A 20,993-nucleotide genomic window follows, 5' to 3' on the forward strand; every position below is an offset into this window, starting at 1 on the left:
TAAAATAGCTCAAATTATTTACACTTCCTATTTAACAAACCCACTTGTTTGTTTTTTTAAGGATAAACTTGTCCACAAATGTGAGCCCCACACCTCAAAAATAAGAAATTACTTGATAGCATTAGATTAAGAAAATACTTGTATGATGAAACGTTTTTTTCTTTTTGGACATATAACAAGAACTCCAATTGTCAAGAGTACAGACCAGCAAAATACAGGAAAGAAGAAAAGGATTTGAAACTGATTTATAAATGATATTTCCAAAGATGGGGCTAAGTATATACAGAAAAGCACAGGTTACAATCATAGTATCAAACTATATTTTCCTGAAATAAATAATTACATATACAGAAAAATTTAGATATCATACAAAGCTGATCATTTTGTGAATGAAATTACAGCACTGTCCATTTCATCTCTTTTACAGTCTTCTAAGCAATCATCAGTGCTTCAATGCTTCCAATTTCAACCCTTTAAAGTGTTACAGAGGAAGTTGATGTCGGTTTTATGCAGAAAAATGCATTTCCCTGGAAGAAAGAGAAGGGTGTGTGTATACAGGAGTAAAACGGCAAATCAAGTGTCGACTAGTACCTATAAAACAACCAATTCTTGCATCCGAGTTTTTGAATGCCAAAGTTGTAACTCTCATTCAGGCACTCGTTGTAGTTGGAGAAAAGCCTCTTGCTTGCCTTGAATGAACACTGAGAGTTCAGCTGGTGCAACCACCTTTTTTAACCATTCTTGTAGTTCTTCGCCTTCCACTTTCTCTTTCGCTGCAAAGAAGAAACAAAGTTGTAGAAAAGATTAGAGTACTCCTTTAAGCATGTAAGCGTATATTAGATGCTTTGGATAATGATTGATCAATGAATATAATCAGGGAAAAAAAGGCAATTAGCAACAAAGTAAGACAAATGATCCGAAAATTTAACGAAAAAAAACAGTTCAAGAATCATGAAAATATTGGGTCATGATATTTAAATATGCATGCCAAACCAATCTTTTAGCCCCGACTCTTAAGGCTAACAAGAAGCAGAAGTCCACAATACTTGGTTTGAAGGATCTCTGAACAAAAAGATGTTTTAGTGGTTCACAGTATCATTCAAGCCCAAGTTAACAGATAAAAACACCAATGTGTGCAAAAAGCTAACAGAGAATCCCATTTGACATAACAGAACACAAAGTATGAAAAATCTTTATGAATCGATGCGTTAACCGTTCCATCTGAAGTTTACACCAAATATCAGGATAAACAGAATAAAGGTAGGCAGTAGAGATAATACCTTCTAAATAAGCACCCAGCCCTTCCAAAACATTAGGATTAGCACGTACAACACATAATGCCATGTCAAGTGCTGACTGCAGAAGTGCTTGTACCTCTCTTTGAACAAGATCAACAAGATGCCCCTGAATAACATAATTTAAGTTAAATGCAACCCCTAAAAAAGAAAAAAATTCCACCATTTTTCACAGGGAATGCAGCAAACCTGATCCCTTCCCCAAGGAGCAGCCCCTGAATCATCAATCCCACCACCAGATAGTGTTGCTAAAGATAATGGACCAATGTTTTCGCTAAGACCATACTCTGCTATTGCTTTGTACGCCATATCAGTAGCTCTCCTGATATCATCAAGTGCACCAGTTGACACTCGTCCTGCATAAGCGAATTCTTCTGCTGCACGACCTCCAAGAAGTGTAACTAGTCGCCCTCGAAGCTCATCCACAAAAAGAAGATATCTGTCTTCATTTGTGGGAGGGATATAAGTAAAACCCAATGCACCTCCAGACCTTGGCAATATACTCAACTTCTGCTAACAGCAAATCCAGAAAGGAAGCAGTATTATCAAACTTGTCTTCATGCATCTATCTAGTCTTAAAGATTCATCATAAAGAACCAACAATGACAATTGCAAGTTATTCATTACATTAAAAACAATTAATTGCAGTAAATGATTATGTAGATAAGCAACCAAGACCTTTCATTTGAACAACAAACTTTAATAACGCCACATCTAAAACCTGCTATCTATTCCTATCTTCACAACCCCAAGCCAAAAAATTAACTAATCAAATCTACCTATGTCAACTTTTTATGAACTTCTCAGCCAGGACACTTGCAAAATCAGATTTTCTTAAAGTGCGCATAATCAAATTTGCTATAAGTGTGCAAGTAAAATTACTAAGACAAGCAATAACTAAAAACAGAGTAGCCATGTGCCAAATCCATCCACAATCAGATTCACTTTGGACGTCTTAAAAGTAACAACACATGAACAAGAATTTGATTCATTACCTCAACTCGAGGTTGTCCAGGAAGAAGATTTGCAACTGCAGTCCCTACAACTGCATGGCCAACTTCATGACGAGCAACAACAGCCTTCTCAATTCCCTGCAATTTCGTAGTTTTCTTCTCTATCCCCTGCAACCAAAAAATATAAATCCTGACTCACTTACGCTATGTATGAATAAGAATTTAAGAGAGAAGGGAAGAGAAGGGGGAGGGAAGGGAAAGGAAGGGTATTAAATACTAGGGAAAGTATCTCTTTGTTTGTTCAGTAAGGAAAAGAAAGAAGACTAAAAGAAATACTTTCTCTGGTTTTTAATAGTTGCTACATTTCCGTTTTTCAAGCTATCCAGTGCACAATTTAAATCTTTAATATCTTTAATTTCATATGATAAAAAACTCTAAAATTTAATATTAATATTATGAAAATAAGCATTAAGACGAATCAAACAAAATCCCACTTGATTATATTTTACATTTTATATAGAGAAAGTATATGCCAAGTAAGATCGGTTGATGAACATGACTATAGCAACTATTAAAAACCAGAGGAAGTATTATTTTCCCAAATTACGAATCCTTTATTTCTGTATATCTCCCCTTCAAAAGTGGTATTCAAACAAAGAAAATTACATCCCTCCATATCTCTCCTCTTTCTTACCCTCTAATTCCTTCAATCCAAAAATGTCAGACTCAACTGAACTCCTCACAGCCTAACGTTGAACATCAATACAACACATTATTGAACACAAATGAGTTTGAAAACGGTTTGCAAACCTAAAAACCTAAAAACCTATAAACTTGTAGAAGTCTCAACCTGAATAAGTAGTCTTTTCTGAGTCAACAATAAGAAAGTATACAAAAGAGTAAATGCACAAATTTTTATAACTTAATAGTAAACCCTTCCAAGTTACAACAATCAAATGAATTTGATTGAGGTCCTTCAGAACATCTTTCAATTTTCACATGAACTTCACATATGCAAAATTTTCATGAGTGAATTAAGGTTTACCATTGAGTAATGAAGTATACAGGTACCGAAGAGAAGGATGCAAATTAAGAATTTCTGAATTTGCATTTGGCAATGGGGCAGTGGAAAGAAAGACAGATCAGATAGATGTTCAAAGATATCTTTAACAATACGAGAAGAAATCTAAGACATCCGTGGGCAAAGACAGGCAGACAGACCATAAAGGAACATATGTAATCAGGAATGTAGACATACTGCTATTGATCGCTCCACAGCTTGTATAAAATCGATTTTCTCCACAACAAATTTATTCTGTCTACCAGCCAGCAGAGCAGCTTCATTTACCAAATTGGCAAGGTCTGCCCTGCAATATGTATCATCAAATTGCATTAAGAAAAAGAATTTCTGAAATCAAAGATGAAATTAGAGCTGAGACGTGTTAATACCCTGTGAAACCAGTAGTCATACAAGCAATGTCACTAAGATCAACATCATCCCCAAGAGGAAGCTCTTTCTTCGAAGCATGCACTTTCAATATGGATTCCCTTCCAATCCTATCTGGCGTTTCCACCTATTTAGTAGGTTATATAATGTGGGTAAATATTATGGTCAAAGAACTTCACACATATAAAAGTCACGAAATAAATCAAGGATAACCGAATACAGACCATAACCACTCGATCAAACCTCCCAGGCCTACGAAGAGCAGGATCTAAGACATCAGCACGATTAGTTGCTCCAAGAACAATTACAGCCGAATTGCTATCAAATCCATCCATCTCCTGCAAAGACCCAAATCAACCAATGATAAAGCATTCAGATTGAAAAGGATTGCAAAAATCAGTAGAGGCTATACTGTCAGCAGCTGGTTTAGCGTTTGTTCTCGCTCATCATTGCTCACTATCCGAAATTTGCCATCACGACTCTTAGCAACTGCATCGATCTAAAAAGAACCAAGAAACTATCTCAACAATTACACATCAATGATCTCAAAGAAAAATATAAAATTAAGATCTAAGTCTTATTAAATAATAATGCTTTCAGTCTAACCTCATCAATAAATATGATTGAAGGTGCTTCTTTCTTTGCACGAGCAAAGAGATCACGCACCCGTGATGCCCCCATGCCGACATAGAGTTCAACAAATTCGCTAGCAGAACAACTAATGAATGGAACTTCTGCTTCCCCAGCAACAGCCTTTGCCAGAAGAGTCTTACCTGTCCCTGGCAGACCAACCTGCAGAATAAATAAAGCCAATCCTCTATAAATCAAGAAAAATGTAGCTAGAGTAAACTATTTCAAAAACAAGTGGAGAAGAAAGCATTAAAAAACCGGGTTCAAGATTCTTTTATATGAGATTCCATAAATATTAGAAAAAACAAAAGGCAGCACATTGCAAGATATGAAATGATGGCTCCAACCAATGCCACTAACACATTAAACAGAGGTCCCTTGTATTGTGTATCTTTGTTTGTCGAAACACAGTAAATATAGTTGTTTCTAAAAGGACTCTAACATGGAAGTAAAAATTATATCTTTATAAGCCATAACTTAAATCATCCTTACCAGCAAAACACCCCGAGGCGGGCGTGCTCCAAGTCGTATATACCTGTCAGGGTTCCTTAAGAATTCCTGTCCATTGCCAACAATATGCCCAACATTGACATAATTATAATAATATATCACGCACCAATAACTTCAGCCTAAGACCAAAACACTTACCACAATTTCTTCTAATTCCTCTTTAGCTTCATCCACACCTGCAACATCTGCAAAAGTGATGGTTTCTCCTTGCTCAGATACTTTGGTACCACCAGAACTCCCTGATTTACGGTTTCTAAGCTGACCCGCTGTATGCTGTACATGTAGGAACCAGTAAACCAACAGAAATTTTCAACATAGTTTACAGAAATAACCCTCTCTGGAGGAGGGAGTGGAAAAGTTTAGTAGCACACCTGTGAAAAATTAACTGGGAATCTTTGGAGAAGTCCAGCTAGAACAGCAACATAGAACAAGGCTATCTGCAAAGGTAATTGAAATCAAAAACAAGCAAGTAGTTTTGTGTAACCCTTGACAAACCAGAATAAACATATTGCAGATATGAAAAGAGCCCAGAGGAATCTCATTATGATTATCCAAGAAAGCTCACACTGAAAGAAATGGACAGAATAAACTAGTAATAGCACAAATAAAAGCATATGCGGCAATCCCCCCTTCAAAAGCGAACAAAAGGGATATATATTTAGAAGAATCCTGACTTCATATAATCTCAGCGCATAACGCAGTAGAGTCTGATTCTGTCACAGAAAGGAAGTGTCCATGCAGTCTGCATAATATAGATGAACCTTTCATTCGTGATCTATAGTCTATACTACTCAAATCTTAATATCTAACGAGAAAGTGAACTCTGGTGTATTATTATGATTCCATGATTGTAAAAATATCAAGGATTTCCATCAAAGTCCACTTCAAATTAAGAGCCCTTGGCCGCAACAAAAATGTCAATCAGAGAAACATCTATCCTATATTGGATAACAAAATTAGAGTAACCGCCTGGTCATACCAGTTTCCAGAGCCATTATACTTTTAACCATTTGTGAAATATGCCAAGTCCCCAACCTACTACGAAGGTCTACATTTATAACATCTTTTTCTTTGGATTTTTTTGATAATGTTGGGATCAAGGTTTTGACATTGTTGTGAATTCCATTGGCTTTTACAATGACCTTCACACAAATTTATCCCTGGTACTTCAGTCGCATCTAAACGAATGGCATCTTCTGATAAGAATAAATCATACTTTAAAACCTATGCAATTAGTTCTAAACCAAAGTGAAATGACCAAAATCCAAGGGGGCAAAAGAAGGGTTCGTCCATCACAACCATCATTTGAAAGCATAGGCGCCTAAGTCCAAATAAGCATTAACCTCGAATAGTTTATCACAACTCGATCAAATAGAAATTGTAACTTCCAATAAGTAATGGCAAAAGGTCATATTTAGCTCATCCACTTGAACCTTGAATCAAAATGTTTCTCAACACAATCTGAACAACCAATAATATTATGATGGTAATTCAATTTTGAATGCGACAATCTCATTCACATTGACTTTGAAAAATCTTAGTAGATAAAAGTTAAGTCATTTCGTATTTTTACTAAAGGTATATTTCACTTGTATTATTATTGATTTGCTGTTATCAAACAAGAATTTCTATGTTTTCAGCTCACCTCAAGATACATATACCTTGCATATTCATAATCAATCATTCATAATAATCAATCTTAATTCACAAACTTACCAAAGCTGAATTTAAAAACCCTCCTGATCGTTTATCAGGGGAACCAAACTCAACATTATTCTCCAGCATTTTCTCATAAGGAGTCTTTATATCAACTGGTCTAGTTGTAGTATAGACTATCCTCTTGGTCGGCGCCACACTCCTCAATAAAGACTCTGAATCCTGAAAACTACTCTCACTCCCCTTCGACTCAATTTCCACAGCACCATTTGAACCCTCATTCTTTAACTTGAAAAGTATATGAACTCCATCCACCTCAACTTTCTGAACTTGATTACCATTAATCTTATTCAAGAATTCACTATAAGGTACACTAACAAACATCGTCGGAGGCCTCGGTTCGGACCCTGGTAATTGAATCCCAGGCCTAAGTAATCTCATAACAAACATCACAATCCCTAATTGTAAAAGTAAAACCCCAATTTCTTGAGCTTGTATCAATGGCTGCCATCGCCATTTTCCTCCGGTACCTCTGAACCAACTTTTTCCCTCTTTCTCTCTCCTTGACGAGGAGGACGACGATTGCGACGAAGAAGTCGAGTTTGATGCTTCTTTATTCACTTGTTTTGTGTCGCTTTTATCCGACGATGATGACGAGCTTGATGTCGAATTTGAATCATGTTCGCAAGAACTATTTGCTCGAATTCCGGAATTACTCTTTCGAATTAAAGAGGAATTGTACAAATCTCTGTAAATTGAAACCCTAACTTGTCGATACATAGTGTGCGGTGATGATGAATGTCTTATGAAATTGGAGAGAGAAACCCTAGAAAAAGAAGATGAACAGAAGTAGCTTAATCCATGGCAGTAATAATTAGGTTTATAGCAAGGATTTAAGGTGTAAATCAAAGGTCTATCTACAATTACTGGCATTTTCGTATGAACAAAGATGACAAAACTCTAGAAATTTGGAGAATTTTGGATGAAACCTTCAATAATAATCATATGATGAAGCTTGAAGCTGTTGAAGAAAGAATAAGAACTTGTTTCTTCAATATTTCAATAGAAGTAATAACTACAGTTTGGATTATTTGGAAGGTTGGAAATTTTCTCCATTTCTAATTTGTTTGTCTTTTAAAGTTTTATATTTATGATGTAAATTGATCCAAAAAAAATTATCTCAACTCGTGTCGTGTGAGTTCACGGAATCTTTATTAAAATTTTATAATAGGAGTACTTTAAAAACCTACTCTTTGATGAGACCGTCTTATTATGAGAGAGCACATCTTCCTTTCCAACCCAGCTCAATTTTCAGTATATAAAAATAAGGAAAAGAAAAACACAAATTGTTGTGAAAGACGGTCTCTTCGGGAGACGTGTTAGATATATGAGCTAAATAGTCTAATCATACAAATTAATAGTAGACATTAAAGAGAAAATAAGAATGTGGCTTCTTATTTTGAGGTCGTTTCTTTAAGAGGACGGTCTCTCACAAAAGTAGCTGAAAGGAAAAATATAGTAACTATCATACTTGAAAGCGCTAGTTACGGAAATGAATATAAAAACTGCAAAAATTTCAAGCTCAACATTTAGGTAAGAAAATCAAAGATTTTCACATTCAATCCTTCACAAATCTTTGTAAATCTTCAAGAAACTATCAAGAAAATCGATATTTCATTTGTAAAACTCCCAAAATCTTGCTAATGGAGGATTTAATGTATGAATTCGACATGAAAATGACTTTACAGACATTACGAAGAGATGCAGACGAAGATTCAATTATCAATTTATATGTCACAATTTTACTATATCTATACAATTTTAATACTATTTTTAACGATAATTGAAGATTATAAGTTCAAAATTGAATTAGGTTATTAAAGATTTGATGATTATTGAAAGATTTTGTTCATGTAAAAATACAGTTTTTCTCTTATGTTTTTATTGCAGAGTAACTTCTTATATATATATACATTAGCACTGTTTTATAAAGAAACTGAATATAAATAACTGCCTAATATTATGTAACTGCTAAATATGAAAACTTCTTTCCCATACTCCCCCTCAAGTTAGGTCGTGGGATCACCGATGCCTAACTTGCATAAAGTGCTATTGAAGACCTCTAATGAAACTGCTTTTGTGAGAATGTCAGCCGATTGGTCTTTAGTTCTAGTTAAAGGGAGACGGATGACCTTGCTTTTTAGTTTCTCCTTGATAAAGTGTCGATCAATCTCTACATGTTTCGTTCGGTCATGTTGGACAAGATTTTCAGAGATGCTTATCGCTGCTTTGTTATCACAATATAGAAGGCTTGCATGTGTCTGGTGAAAGCCAAGCTCTCCTAGAAGTTTCCTGATCCACAGAATCTCTGTAACCCCTTTTGCTATCCCTATGAACTCTGCTTCAGCACTGGAGAGAGCAACCACCTTCTGTTTCTTACTCTTCCAAGTGACTTGATTACCCCCTACGAGAGTGAAGTATCCCGAGGTAGACTTTCTGTCGTCCCGATCACCAGCCCAATGATCGTCCCGGTCTGAGCATCCTGTACAATACAATTTTCAGAGGTTAAAGTCACAGTACAGTTTAAGTCCTTGGTTAACTGACTAACGGACAATAATTTATGAGACAAACTGGGAATTAACAAGCAATTTTTAAGATGAAGAGAAGGAGAAATATTGACTGCTCCAGCTTGGGCAACCGGTACACAGTCCCCATTAGCCGTTTGGATGTGTGTTCGGGTAGTAGGGTGGGTGGATAAAAAATCACTGGGATCAAAAGTCATCGTATCGGTCGCCCCACAGTCAAATATCCATTGAGAAGTAGTGTTATGACTAAGAAGGCTTTGTGAATGAGTGTGTTGTGGGCTAGAAGAGTCATTGGGCTTGGAGTGTGATATTGGACCGGAGTATGATGGGCTGGGGGGTTGTGAGGTGAGTTTTAGGGTTTTGGTATTATATAAAGGGTGTTTGGGGCATTCCATGGGTTGCTTCCCTTTCCCTTCCCCCTGTTTGACGGCTGTGGTGTCTCTCTCTCTTTGTTTCTGTTTCTCACCATTGTTGTCTCCCTGTTCATTAGTTGTTGTTGCCTCTCCTTCCCCCTTGCTCCATCCCCCTATTCCTTCTGATCTATGACATGATGTTGATTGATCGGCAGTGCTAAGGTTAGCCTTGCCGCCGGTCCAGCTTGCCGGTGCCTTGGCGGCGATTTTCCTTTTCTGTAGATCGTCCTACCACTCGGGGTATCCCACAAGTTTGAAGCATCCCTCCTTTGTATGTCGGGACCCTCCACAGTAAGTGAACCGGAGTTTTCTCCGGTCATCTTCTTCTCGGCTTTTCTGGAGTGTTTTGTTTCTCGTGGCCAATCCCGATCCAATCTCTGAGGGATTTGTTCCCGTGATGAGGTGCCATTCATAATACTCCGGCGTGATATTTCTCGTCTGATTGTAGCATAGGCCGTCTCCACCGTCGGTAAGGGTTCACGGTTGAGAATTTCTCTCCTTTCTTTGTCAAGATTGTCGTGTATCCCAGTGAGGAATTGGTATAGGCGCTGTCTCTGTATGTACCTATTGAACTCTGTTATGTCCTTTGAGCATGTCATCGGGTTTGGCATTCTCCGGTCGATCTCTTTCCACAACATGTTCAGTTTACCATAGTAAATTTCTATAGTGTCATTATCTTGTTTCGTCATCGCTGCCTTGGAACTAAGATCAAATATCTGAAGTTCATCCCTTCCACATCCCAAAAGGCTTTTGATTCCTAGCCATAGACTTTGTGCACTGATTAACAATTTCCCCATCTATATTCTCAATTATCCATGAAATGACCATGGCATCTCTTTGTTCCACTGAGCGTAATTTGGTTTGATGGGGTTGGAGGGACTGCGGTGATGTGGCTGAGCCACCCTCGACCTCCAATGGCAACGTGCATTAATTGCACCATTTCGTATAGTTTTGATATGTTAGTTTCTCAGAAATTTTAACAGAGGTTAAGTTTTCTGGTTGGTTATTTGTTTTGTTGAGTCTTTGAAACATTTGAAACATCTGTTCCAATTGTTCCATGGACATTAGGGTATTTGGTGTTTGTTCTTCTGTAAAATCAGCCATTTGTAGGTAAGATACGGTAGATGATGAGACCTTCCTAGATCTAAACCCTAAGGCTCTGATACCATGAAGATTTGATGATTATTGAAAGATTTTGTTCATGTAAAAATACAGTTTTTCTCTTATGTTTTTATTGCAGAGTAACTTCTTATATACATATACATTAGCACTGTTTTATAAAGAAACTGAATATAAATAACTGCCTAATATTATGAAACTGCTAAATATGAGAACTTCTTTCCCATAGTTATAACACATCAATTGTCAAATTATATGTCATAATTTTATTATTAACATATTTAATTTGAACTAAAACCTATATACTATTTTTATAGACTTTGGATACTTAATTTTAAAATGATAATTAAAGTTTAAACGTTTAAAAATGGATTACATCATAAAACATCAATTATTAATTTATAAGTTATAATTTAACAATTAACATATTCAATTTAAACTATTTACAAATATATATATAAACGTGTTTAACAATGGTGAAAACATAATTTTCAATCCTACAACTACATTACAATTTTTTAGGTTACAAATATGTATAAACGTATTTAACAATGATAAAAACATAATTTTCAATACCACGACTACATTACAATTTTAGAGTTTTGTTAATAAAAAAGCTTATGTTAAAGAAATTCCAGTTATTTGGCGGTTAAATCAAGCCATATGTACTACCATCAATCAAAATCCAATGCCCCACTGCCATTGAAACTATCTCTGTAAAGCTTTAATGGAGGAACTTCCTTCTTACCTCCCACCCAAAAAGCTAATTAAACTATTGTCTATAATTACATCCTCCGTCGACTCGTCGATGCTAAACTTGTAAATCACGTTGCCCATATCGTCAATTTGATTGAAGCCCTAAAATGTAGATGCTATGAAGATGTTACTCGGTGTTATTAAAGCTTAACCAAGTAAAGAAATAAAATGGAGAATGAAAGAAGAGGTAGTTTTAATTATGAAAATAAAAAAAATAAAAAAATAAAAAAATAAAAAAAATAAAAAAGAGAGAATTGGGAAAGGTTTTGATCATTCGAATTTAATTTTTGTAAGAAATTGGATTTGGGTCGGCCCTATACTGATGGGTCTCATAATGAGATCGTCTCGGCCAAGTTTTGATGTACTTTAAATAGATTGGTCAAACTTTAATTATTATGTTTGTTATCATGTCTTCTAAACTTAATTTCTATTAAACAAATTTTTACTTGTTGGTAACCAAGACATCAGTCTATTTGCTGATTTAGTTTCCACCTGTAATGTTACATGTACAACCACGTGCAAAACGTGTCACATGTGCAACCAAGTCAAAAAATTAAAGGAGGTCGCGTGTATAGTCATGTCAGCAAATAATCTTATGTCTAGGTTACAAATAGGTAAAAGCATGTTGGATGAATTTTAAGTTTAAAATCCGTCTTAGCAAACACAATACTTGAAGTTTAACCTAATATAAATTAAATCACTTAATTATATTTTAAGTTAAAAGTTAAGGATAAAATACATGTTAAAAGTAATTGGTTAATAATGCCAAAAAACAAATATTACTTTTAATCAGAATATGAGGGAACATGTAGTATATACTTCCTTTGAATTTTAATAGTTGCTACAGTTCCTGTAACAATTACTGTTCATCAACTGATCTTATTTATTTGATATATATTTCTCTATGTATAATGTTAAATATAGTTAAGTGAGATTTGTTTGATTCGTCTTAATGCATATTTTCATAACATTAACATTTTAGAATTTTTTATATATCATATGAAATTAAAGATATAAAAGATTTAATCATGCATTGAATAGAGTGAAAAATAGAAGTCTAGCAACTTATAAAAACCAGAGGAAGTATGAAACAATAATGATCTTGGTCAATCTTATGAATTACTATTAGGGTTGAACAAAGTTTGGTCTAAATCGCAAATCAAATTGGATTAAATCGTAGTTTTGGTATTTAATTTGGTCTATTGTCTAAACGGTGTAGTTTGATATTTTCAAAAAAAATCTAATTTCTGTTTTAGTTCGGATTTTTTTTCCAGACCAAATCAAACGGTCAACCATACTATAATATAAAAGCATTTAAAAAAATAGGCCGCTTCCAAGATATTTCGAGATGTAGTTAACTTTTATAGTATTATTTACTTGAATGATATTGATGCAATCAACTAATTACAAATTATTATATTTGGTGTTTGTAAGTAGAAAATATTAGCATAAACATACATATTAATTTGGAAAAAATATAAACATTAAAAATCGTAGACCAGACCAGAACGTTGTATAACGGTTTGGTCCGGCCTGGTCTGGTATTCAAATGGTCCGGTCTAATGGAAAATTTTCAAACCGAAATTTTTGGGTTGGGGACTGATTTTAATGTTAGACCAGATCAAATAGGATTATGTGTACTACTAGTATTGATTACATGGTGAAGATTTTTTACTAAATTATTTGTGCAAAAAAATATAAATAATTTAGCAATTAATTATTGCTAGATAGACATCTGTGTAAAACACAGATGTAATAAATGTTTACTTATATGAATTTATATTAATATTAATTTTTGAAATTAATTCATTTACAACATAAACTTAATCTTTAAATCTTTGTATTTGTTATAATAATATAAATGACAAAGCGAAGAAATAATTTATTATACAATTATATTGAAACATATATCTGAACAAAATAGACAAAAATTACCATCAATAATAAAATTTTATCAAAGTGATTCTCGCTAAGCTATATTATATTGATGAAATCACCCAAGTAAATAAAGAAATATTCGTTAATAGTTTTTATTAAATTATAATTACTCCAATTTTGACATGCAATAGAATACTTTGTTATTATAAAAAAATATTCCTTTTTCTATGATCCCATCATTGAAAGATTTTAGATTTTCATCAATATATTATATTTTAATCTAATTTGCAGATTTTTATATTATAAAACATTTTTAAAAGAATGATAGAATATATAAACTAAATATAAAATATAATTTTTTGAGATTAAGACTTAAGATTGTGTATATGAATATAGAAAATTAAATTATCTTATTTTTGTCTTTTTATGGTTGGATCACTTCTTAATGAAGTAAACTTTAATTTTATTTAAGATTTGACATAAAAAAAATTATATGTTTATATAACAAAATATATTTAAGCTAATCAGCAAGAATATTGTATTTTTCATTAGTTAATTATTTCCTTAAATATCAAGTCAATTATCAAAAGTTTCTATGTAAACAATTGAAAAAAGGCGACAAAATTTTTATTGATTATTACACTGCATGGTTGCTTTATTGTCCATTTATTTTACGTATTTTTATACACTATCGAGACTAAATTAAATTGATTTGAGCAAGTTGCAAATCTTTAAAGACTTGACCTAATATACGAATGGCTGGAGATGTCATATGCATAATTTAGACTATTAATAGGTTCCTTTTCGTTGCCTTTCACTCACTTCACAGTCACCATTGCCCTATTAGATTTCACTTATTTATTACTCATTATATTATGTTAATTTGTATATGGTTATTTATTCTAATAGTTCAATCCTATCTAAGTTTGTGTTGAAATCTGCATGTAGCATATCTTATGCATTATCAATATCACTCACTGCTTTCTTTACATGACTCACTTTATTTGGGGGTCTCTGGGATTGTATCGCTCCCTCGAACCCTGCCACTAAGCAACTGTTGAGTATGCTGGTATGATATGACATGGGGTTATATTAAAAATTTATTAAAATTTGAATAAGAGTATTGACATGTGTGACAAGCTAAATAGAACACATAAAAAGAGACAGAGAAAGTAATAGTTTTTATTTTAGATTGCTTTTTATTTTATTGTGTTTTTATTTTTGATAATCTCTTCTTTCAACCACATGTTTCATTTACTAATTATTTTTTTAATATACTTCTCATATATTACCCAAAACTAAAATCTATAACTACTACTAATATATCCTATTATGGCAAAATAAAACAAAGAAAAGAGTAATAGACAAGTATTAGCACTTACTAAACAATTGGCCCTGATATTTTGATCTTATGTTGATTTGGAAATACGTGGGTCCATTATTGTGTTGAATGGTTTCATTAAGTTTATCCAAAATTGGCCACGTTTATCTAAATAAATATTGAGGTTGTGAATTTGTGATTCCTTCCTTTGACAAAGGGGGGCCTTTAAGTGATCCACAGTGGGTGTCTCAATGTGCTTCACAAAATCACAATCTCTGAATAGGATTGAATAAAGTTTGGTGTAAACCGCAAATCAAATTAGATTAAATTGTAATTTTATTATTTGGTCTGGTCTATGATCTAAATGATCTGTTTTGGTTTTAAAGAAAAAATTACGGTTTATAGTTTGGTTCCAATTATTTATTTTCTAGATCATACCAGACCATAAACCGTATTATGACCGAAAAACATATATATTTTTTTTAAAAAAGGTTGCTACCTAGATATTTCGAGATGCAGTTATTTTTATATAGTCATATGCACTTGAATGATGTTGATGCAATTAACTAATTACAAATTATTATATTTGGTGTTTGTAGGTGCGAAATATTTGTATACATACACATTAATTAGAAAAACAAATCGCAGACCAAACTAAACGAGAGCGTTGTAAAAGGGTTTGGTCCAGTTTGGTCTGGAAAATTAACGGATCGAAATTTTTAACTAAAATAAATATGTAAAGTTTTTAATGAATTGTCTTAAAATAAAAATACAAATTCTCTAATAAGACAGTCTCACGATGAGAGTATCACTATTGAATTGACCCAATGTATATTTATTGTCTTAAGACGATTATTTATAATCGTACAGTGATCACATACAATTTTAAAGTGATCACTTTTTATGATATTAAAACGATCTCTTTTTATAGCATTAAAATAGTTGATGAGTTGATTATAATAATCACCCTAAAATAAAAATGAGAAGTTACTGCTAAAAGGGCAAAAGAGTATTTATAGTGTGTTACAAAACAAATCATTAAAAATATGCACTTATAATTTTGACAATTATTTGGTAGATATATTAGATTATCCGAGAAATTGTTTTATGAAAAATTATTTACAATAATTCAATTTTTAATGATTTTCCTGCAATAATTATATCTATTGATTAACCATGAATAATCCCAATTTTAGTGGGTATTTGCCTAGAATAAATTTGGGTAATCCGATGACCTATTATAGTAGGTAATTCACCAAAACATTAAACTGATAATTAATGTAAAATTAGAGAAAATTTTTAAAAATTTACATAAAAAATTCTGAATGATAAAAAAATCAAAAAATTTTTTCTATATATTTTTAAAAAAATTTCTACATTTTATTTTAATATATCTTTTTTAAAAAATAAAACTTACTATAACAAGTCATCTAGTTACCGGTTTACTCTAGGAAAATACCACCAAAGTTGGAATTAATCATAGTTAATCAATAAGTGCAATTATTATAAAAAATCATAAAAAAATTTAATTATTCTAGGTAATATTTTCATTGTTTCATTTACAATTCTTTTGTAATTTTTAATATCACAGATTAAATAATTAATGGAGATGGTTTCCCCTTTTATCCTTATAATAAAAGTAAAAAAAGAAAAATTTCTTCTACTTCATTATTTTTATAAATTTTCTAGCCTGCTCTAAATTAAAATATTCGTTTTGTCATTTTTCAAATCTCATATTTTAAACACGCCTATTTTGCAATCAGGCCCGTCTCTGGAGGTAGGTAAAGAGTGCATATATAGGAGGCCTAATTTCAATGTAATCCATGAGTCTACAGTAGACATTTAGGAATAAGTCATGTTTAAGAGAGGAGGAAGAAAATATATCTTGAATGAACAATTTAATGAATAAATAACTATAAGTGTGGATTGACAAAATAGTCATCTTATAAGTGGTTGATGATTAGGCTTAATAAATATGGTTATAAATGGATTAAAGGTTAACTATAAGTGTGAATTGACAAAAGTACTTATTAAAGACCAAAATCAATTTTCTATAGGAAGGGTCTATATATATTATTTTTATGATTATCTGAATCAAATTCAACAAAAAATTTAAATAATACAAAAAAATTCATTTCTTATTTTTTATTAGGATTAGCAAATCAATTATTTAACTTATTAAAATTGTCATTAATTATAATTTACCTAATAAAACAATTTGTTCTATTAAGTCTATATTTTATATTCTTAATTGATTAACTAACAAGAGTTTTTAAACAACAATAAATTAATGCTTCAATTTTAAGAGGGGAAGGGTCAGAGGTGTTCAAAACAGACCTATGTTCTCAAATTTACCCGACCTTGTAATCGAATTAGATTCGACATGACTTCAAAAATAATTTATAATTATATAAAACAAAATATGGACAAAAAACCCGATTTCAAATCGACCTAAAACACTTAACTCGAAATCAACCTGGTGACCTAAATGAACCCCTCTAATCAGAAGTGAGAGTCAATAAGATAAAAAAAAAAGAAAAAGAAAACATGTGATCATTTAATGATAATTGTGTAAATAGTTAGATACACTAGGCATAAGGAAAAATAATTACCAAATAAGAAAACAAGACATTTGATGTGAGTATGCCAAAACAGAAGTGACGCATTTGATTAGAATAGAAAGGAGTAAATTTTAAATTCAAATTTGTCTTAGTTAGAGCAATAGTGCTTTTCAAGGTAAGGTCGTTCTAGATTAGAATCTCACCTAGTTCTTTCTTTTTAATCTACTTTGTAATAAAAAAAGTTTTGATTTTAAATGGTGACTAACTACTATTTATTTGTATAAGATCATGAATTATAGTAATTTGATTATTATATTTTTTGGCTCTTATTATTATGAATGATTTAAACATGAAATTTTATATCATTATATATATTAGACAAAATTATAAGAAACTACCTAATCTATATATCTTTTTAAAAAAATTACATTATCTAAATTTTTTTGCAAAATCCCCCGTTAAAGTTCATAGTACTAATCTTCTTTCTCTTCTTTCAAATACCCATAAATCCCCCGATCCGAGTGTTGGGTGTGTTTCGTTGTTGTTTTATTTAACCGATGCGTTTTAAAACTCGTTAAAACGCTTAAAATAATTAAAAATAGTAATTGGATGTTAGAAATTATGAAATTTGGTACCCAAGGTAATTGATGCGTTCCGGACGCAGCGGTGAAGTCGGATTTTTAATTTGAATTTTCTAAACTGTCCGAAATGGCCATAAAAGTTTCTGGTCAGAATGTAAAATTCGGAACTATTGGGAGTTGGATGAAAACATTTGATATTATCAAGTCTTAGTGATATCTTAATGGTATTGAGTGGATTAAATGTTTAAACACGATCTAATACGTGATCGTTTTGTGTGTGTGTGTTATTTAGGACCTCGTTTCATAAGAGGGCGAAATTCTTATTGTGCTTGAACAACGTGTGTTGCAGCGTTCAAAGGTACACGCTTAGACCATACTGTTTATATGGTTGTGCAAGTAATGTTGTTTTATTTCTAATCAAGGCTTTGTAAATCACATAAGGATTAGACACCTCAAATAATATGAAATAATTAAGTGAAAATTGAGAATTTATGTGTTTGTCACCCAAAGGGGTTGATGTTTGGTTATGTTACCCAAAGAAGGTTAACGATTGGTTTGGAATATTATAATTATTGTTCCCATGGCAGTTTTGGATCATTACGGTCACCATGGGGGTATGCATACTTTAGCCTTTGGCGACCCGAACAGGACGGGCAACGTCTTAGGTCGGTGGTTGCCTTGGGATTAGCTCTCCCAAGTGTATCCCACCAAAAAAATATTTGAAATTATACTTGAACGACCCGAACAGGACGGGCAACGTTACAAGTTGGAATTATCTAAAAATAAATGGTTTATACTTGAACGACCCGAACAGGACGGGCAACGTTACAAGATTGGAAATATTGAATAAAGAATATGTATTAGAGCCTTTGCATGCTAGGGTAAACACAATGCTTGTATTCAACCTGTTTGATATATGTATGAAGTCTCTGACGTGTATTGGTCGTTCTTTGGAACCTGCTACGTGTTGTCATACGATGTGCAGTAGGTTGATTGCAGGTGGGGGCTGGAGTGAGGACTCAACTTAGAACCCGTAACCATCAAGTCTAAGACATACTTTGTAATAAGTTTATGAGTTGAAATAACTCAGTTTATGTAACGAAAGTTTAAGACGTTTTTCTTTTTACCTCGTAAAACTTTTTAGCTAGTCTAGAGGCCGGTAGGCTCTCGAGTTGTATGTAAAGACTTCCGCTGACTTGTTTTATTTTTGTTTGGCGTTGTTTCCTGCGTTGACCGTATTCCTTTACCATTGGAACGTTGACGATCCGAGTGGAAAATGAATTTTCTTGTGTCCGTTTGTGAACCGGAATCATGTTTTCACATGATTTTCTGGATCACTTAAACCGGGCCATTACAAACTCCCCCTTGTGTATTCCTCCAAATTTTGAGAATACTTTGTCCACCCGAACTGGACGGGCAACGACATGACTTGGGGTTAGAAAGTCAAACATGACATTAAACTAATAGAGCCTTCGCATGCTAGGATGAAACTCATTGCTTGTGTGTAACTCATATAATGCATTGTATGTTGTCTCTGACATATATTATTATGTGTTGTGGAACTTGCTATGATGTTGTCATTCGACGACTAGTTGGTTGACTTTCAGGTGGGGACTAGTGCGTGAGGACTCTTCTAATAGTTCGAGCTGGCTATCGTGCCCGAAATTACTATTAGAATTTAATCCATCCAAACTTAATTATTTTTATTTCAGTAAGTATAATTTGAATTGAATTGCATTTGGTTTTTAGAGGCCAGTAGGTTCTCAAGTTGTAATTTTAAACTTCCGCTGTTTTATTATTTCGTCATTGCTATTTTACTTCTTTATCACTAGAATGTCGTTGGTCCTAGAAGTGGTTTAATTAAATGTCCGATGTGTGGTCCGGAATTCATATTTGTATGAATTTGTCCGATTCACATTAACCCGGACTATTACAATTGTATAAAAAGAGGTGTTTTAAATCCTTTAAATTGTTATTGTTATTAAAATTTTTTAGGAAATTTCACGTGGTAACCCTGAGGTGTTGGGTTTTCCACGTGGTAATCAAAGTTTTTAAAAAATCCACTCGGTAACTCTGAGGTTTATCCAATTCATCCAATCCTCTGTGACCGTTTTACCAATAAATGTTTGAAAACGTTAGTTTAGTAAGGATAATGATTGTTATATGCCTATTTAACCTTTTTAGCAAATTCCGTTACACTAGAAGCTTAGATTTCCTCCAAAACATAAATCCTAACTTTTTCATCTTTCCCCAAAATCATGTTATTTCCCTAAAAATTTAAACCATATCTTTTTCAATTCTCTTTCTACTATCAATTAGGATTCTTCATCAAAACATTGTGCTTAAAATGAATGTTTTTTGAATTTTTTCTTCAAATTCACTTGCAAGCAACAATGAAGTTACTCACCTATATTGATCTAAGGTAAACGACAAGAAATTGGGGCAGAAAATGTCGACTTTTATCCACCACTAGTTGAGAGCTCGATTTTGTGATCTTTGAATATGAGTTTCATTGAAATTTGAGAATTTAGGGTTAGAGATTTTAGGGGTTTTAGAGAAATTGAGAAATTAGAGTGAAATAGGGAAAATGTGATGTTTGGATAGTTGAATCGGAAAAATAAGGGGTTTTCGATTGCTTTAGTGGTGTCTATGCTTCATTCTTACTATACTAATGATTCTAAGTGTTTTTTTGAGTTAAAAGGTCACGGACGATGAATTGAATAATATATATTAAAAAATTCTAATGATTCTAAAATATATATATATATATATATATATATATATATATATATATATATATATATATATATATATATATATATATATATATATATATATATATATATATTACCGGATATTCGGTTTTGCAAAAACCCCGATCCAGATCCGATATTCGGTTTACAAAGTGGATATCCGGTCCAAATTTTCCGGTTATTAAAATCGGATAAATATTTAGATTTTTTAAAATCTGATACTGGATAAATGGATCAGATATTTTTGAATACCGCTAGTATTTATCATTTTAGTTTGTCTCAAAAAATTGAAAAACATAACAATTAACAAGTATGCTATCTCATCGACTCATCCGCAAATATAATATTTCTCTTTTTATCAACCATATGTTTGTTTTGATTTTTTTTTTTAAAAAAAATTGCATACAAAACTTTAATATTTAAAGTTAGCTTTCATCCAGCATGCTTTTAAATGTTGGTGATCTGAATATCAGGTCACTTGCTGATATGGTTGTACATGTGACTATTGCCCTAACATGCTCGTACATGTGGTCTT

General features: G+C 32.6%; 1 protein-coding gene across 1 annotated transcript; it reads right to left on the reverse strand.

Annotated features, from left to right (window-relative positions):
- Positions 1 to 231: 231 nt before the first annotated feature.
- Positions 232 to 7,712, reverse strand: LOC130813300 (ATP-dependent zinc metalloprotease FTSH 9, chloroplastic-like). The gene is made up of 13 exons (XM_057679108.1): positions 6,552 to 7,712; positions 5,207 to 5,272; positions 4,974 to 5,108; positions 4,818 to 4,883; positions 4,302 to 4,487; positions 4,108 to 4,194; positions 3,920 to 4,033; positions 3,698 to 3,822; positions 3,507 to 3,615; positions 2,291 to 2,416; positions 1,485 to 1,805; positions 1,281 to 1,404; positions 232 to 773 (listed from the first exon to the last, which is right to left on the reverse strand). Exons 1-13 carry the CDS (start codon positions 7,422 to 7,424, stop codon positions 646 to 648), a joined length of 2,460 nt encoding a protein of 819 aa, XP_057535091.1. The 5' UTR covers positions 7,425 to 7,712; the 3' UTR covers positions 232 to 645.
- Between the last annotated feature and the right edge of the window lie 13,281 nt (positions 7,713 to 20,993).

The sequence above is a fragment of the Amaranthus tricolor genome, chromosome 5 (assembly GCF_026212465.1).
Source record: "Amaranthus tricolor cultivar Red isolate AtriRed21 chromosome 5, ASM2621246v1, whole genome shotgun sequence".
NCBI classification, from domain to species: domain Eukaryota; kingdom Viridiplantae; phylum Streptophyta; class Magnoliopsida; order Caryophyllales; family Amaranthaceae; genus Amaranthus; species Amaranthus tricolor.

What these genes read in the sequence shown, in the direction of transcription:
- LOC130813300 (XM_057679108.1), bottom strand. Translation starts at nt 7,424, where the DNA reads ATGCCAGTAATTGTAGATAGACCTTTGATTTACACCTTAAATCCTTGC. An exon ending in AGGAATTAGAAGAAATTGTG is followed by an intron (nt 4,884 to 4,973) that starts GTAAGTGTTTTG and finishes GGCAATGGACAG; the next exon opens with GAATTCTTAAGGAACCCTGA. An exon ending in CTGGACAACCTCGAGTTGAG is followed by an intron (nt 1,806 to 2,290) that starts GTAATGAATCAA and finishes TGCTGTTAGCAG; the next exon opens with AAGTTGAGTATATTGCCAAG.